The 3,523-nt window shown below is 35.3% G+C and overlaps 1 protein-coding gene across 1 annotated transcript; it reads left to right on the plus strand.

The window, feature by feature from the left end:
• Window positions 1-688: 688 nt before the first annotated feature.
• Window positions 689-3,183, plus strand: LOC140178778 (uncharacterized). Its single transcript, XM_072216028.1, has 6 exons — window positions 689-913; window positions 1,508-2,064; window positions 2,225-2,391; window positions 2,497-2,704; window positions 2,855-2,916; window positions 3,026-3,183. Exons 1-6 carry the CDS (start codon window positions 689-691, stop codon window positions 3,181-3,183), a joined length of 1,377 nt encoding a protein of 458 aa, XP_072072129.1.
• Window positions 3,184-3,523: the final 340 nt, after the last annotated feature.

The raw sequence follows: 3,523 nt of genomic DNA on the forward strand, positions 1-3,523 counted from the left end.
ATTATGCTCTTGTTTTAAAGACTTGTCGTTAGAGGCTTATGATATATTTTGGAAAGATAAGTTATGTATATCTAACTGTTTTACTGTTGTAACTCTAGCCGGCTAATCTTCGCGAGCCGAGACTAGATGATACTTTTATACATACTTATATATGTCTCTTTACTGTTACTCTTCTGTTTTACTATTATTCTTCCGTCAAGCTTTTGATTATCTACGTTCCCGATGCGCTTATGTTTACTTTCGAGTGTGAACAATTGGCGAATTGTCTTTCATTTTAGTTTTAAATCTTTTTGCAGGCTTCTAGTATAATATTCCTTTCCATATCTATAAGTATTTATATCCCAACTTGAGTCGTAACACCAAACCATACTTAAACATAAGACAATGAATGATAGAGTGTTACAACCACCCCGTTCTATTATGATGTATTTCATTATAATTGTAGAGTACTGTGTAATTCCATGCTTATGACCAATGTTCTGAAAATCGGTTCGAACCGGCCGGTCAAATCGGTCGAATCGTGAACCGGACAGAAAGATGAATCGGTCAATCATCAAAACCGCGAAATCCAAAAAGTGGAATTGAACTGGCAAACCGACCGGTAACCAGTCGGTCGAACCAAACCGTGACTCGGCCAGTTTTTTGGACGGCAACAAAATGCTGCCATTTTTTCCCTCTGAATCCCTAAATGTCCAAAATTCCGAGATCCCTAATTGCCTTCCCTTCTCTGCTTCAGTGCTTGTGCTTCTCAGTTCTCATTCATCGAGCAGACTTCACTGAGCTGCTTCCAACGCCTCACTCAGTCACTATCACACCGTCACACGGGTCGAGCCACCGCTGTCGAGAACTGAGAAGTGAGAACGCCTCACTCACACGGGTCGAGCCACCGCAGCAGCCGTCGCGAACTGAGAAGGTGCCTTTGCTGTCTCCCACCGCCTCACTCTCACTCTCCCTGTTGCATGTTCTGTTGAAGCCTTGAAGGTGCCTTCACTGTCTCCTACTCTCCCTGTTTTATTTTTCTTTGAACTGTGTATTGTGAAACTGTGAACTGATTCAAGACTCAACTGATTGGAGGGAGCTAAACTGTACTGTGATTATTGATTAGTGATTACTGAAACTGAACTGTGATTCAACATGATGAACACCGAAACTGTGAACTTTGAAATTTGTCTCCCTGTTTTATTTTTCTTTGAACTGTGTAGTGTGAAACTGTGAACTGATTCCGATCCTGCTAAAATGAACTGTGATTACTAATTAGTGATTACTGAAACTGAACTATGATTCAACATGATGAACACCAAAACTGTGAACTTTGGTTAATAATTGTTGTTTATTGATTAGTGATTAACTGATTACTGAAGCTGAACTGATTTTGGTTTGTTTACTAAACTGAATTTTGTTATTTGTTGGATAATTGTGAATAATTTTGGATGTTGTTTGTTGTGCACTTGAGAGTTGAGATTATTGGGTTAAAAATGCTTCAAGCTTGTGTGATTTGTTTTTAGAGGTGATTGAATGGATTGGACCTGATAATATTGTTAATGTAGTGACAGATAATGCCGCAAATTATGTTGCTGGTGGTAGGCTTACTAATAAGAAATTTGAAAATATTCACTGGTCACCTTGTGCTGCTCATTGCTTGAATCTTATTTTAAAAGATATAAGTAGCATGCCACATATTTCTAACCTTGCAACACGTGCTTCAAAGATTACCGTGTTTGTATATAATCATACAATGTTCTTGTCCTGGCTAAGACAAAGAGATGATTGGAGGGAGATTGTTCGTCCAGGTGCAACTCGTTTTGCCACTGTCTTCCTCACATTGATGACTATCTTTGAGCGCAAATCAGATTTACAATCATTGGTTGTTGATACACACTTTACCGGACACAAATTAGGAAGAAGTGCTAATGGTAGAGCTGTGAGTGCAATTATCCTATACAATAAATTTTGGGATGATTGTTTTACTGCATGCCAAATTATGAGTTCGTTGATTAAATTGCTGAGGTTGGTAGATGCCAATGATAAACCATTATTGGGAATTATTTATGAAGGTATGCTGAGGTCAGAAAATGGAATCAAAGAAATGTTCAAGCATAGGAAGACTGCATATCAACCTTACACAGAGATTATCAACTCAAGATGGGACAAACATTTGAAAAAAAAAATCTTCACGCAACAGCCTATTTCTTGAATCCTGCTTGCTTTTTTCTGAAAATTATAGAGAAGCACCTGATGTCATGCGAGCTTTACTTGATCTTGTTACATTGCATTGCAAGATTAATAATTTAGATTTAGTTGAGGCAATGAAAGAAATACACTTATATAGAGATCGAAAGGAAAGCTTTGATAGGCCTCAAGCTGTTCCAGCCGCAAAAAAACTTCAACCTGGTAATAATATATGTTTGATAATAAGATTTAGTTATTTACTTATTTTATGTTTTGGTTTCCTTAATTTGATAACTAATACTTGAGATATGGGATTGTAATTTGTAGATGAATGGTGGAGGTTGTTTGGTAGTTCTGCTCCATGTTTACAAAAAATGGCAGTTCGCATTCTTAGCCAAGCATCTGTTTCTTCAGGGTGTGAAAGGAATTGGAGTCTTTTTTATCAAATTCATACAACAAGAAGGAATAAATTGGAGCATGATAGGCTAATAAGTGATATTGTGTATGTTACATATAATTTGCATCTTAAATCCAGGTAATATATATTTCATCCTTTCATTTCATATCATTAGATTTTGTATAGTTAATATACTAGGCTTATCATATATTGTATTTAATTTGTTAGGAAGGAAAGAAAAAAAAAAAGAAAGCAAAAGTTGCAATATGATCTAATCGATATTAAAAGTATTGATAATGTTGATTTTTGGGTGACGAAAGAGGTTGTTGAAAAAGAGCCTGATCTTCCAAGTAATATTGAATGAAGACTTGCTTGGTGAGTATTATAGTTTATTGATCAGACAATAAATTACAATAGCTTTGATCTTTAATTTATTGATAATGTGTTATATTTTCTTAGATGAGATTGATGCTGATTTAGATCAAGGTGGTGGTGGTGGTAGTAGTAGTACATTTTATGCTGCACCACTTGCTTTTTCTGGTCCAAGTAGTGGAAATGAAGGTGATGATATCAATGACGCAAATCTGCAGCAAGTTATGGAGGATTTTGATGATTGATGACAAACTTGGATCATTTTAATGCTGCTATGTTATGTTTGATTGGTTGTTTTGTTTTTTGACTTTTGAATTTGTATTTGAATGAGATTATAACATTCTAGTTTATATAGTACTTTTAATTTGAATGATATTTTAAAGTTTAGATTGGACTATAATTATATTTTTATGTGCTTATTTATATTTTATTTATTATTTTATTATAAAACGGTTTTTTCAGTTCAACTACGGTCGAACCGATTGAACCTATGAACTAATGAACCAATAGCTAAAGCGGTTCGGTTTTCAGAACCTTGCTTCTGACAAACCTTTGGATTCGATCATTTTTTGTATTTTTCACCAT

This window comes from Arachis hypogaea, chromosome 14 (genome assembly GCF_003086295.3).
Source record: "Arachis hypogaea cultivar Tifrunner chromosome 14, arahy.Tifrunner.gnm2.J5K5, whole genome shotgun sequence".
Lineage (NCBI taxonomy): Eukaryota > Viridiplantae > Streptophyta > Magnoliopsida > Fabales > Fabaceae > Arachis > Arachis hypogaea.

Excerpts from the sequence above, each read along its gene's own strand:
- LOC140178778 (XM_072216028.1), top strand. The coding sequence starts at position 689 with ATGTCCAAAATTCCGAGATCCCTAATTGCCTTCCCTTCTCTGCTTCAG. Across the intron at positions 914-1,507 it reads AGCCGTCGCGAACTGAGAAG|GTGATTGAATGGATTGGACC; the intron begins GTGCCTTTGCTG and ends TTGTTTTTAGAG. Across the intron at positions 2,705-2,854 it reads AATTTGCATCTTAAATCCAG|TATTGATAATGTTGATTTTT; the intron begins GTAATATATATT and ends CGATATTAAAAG.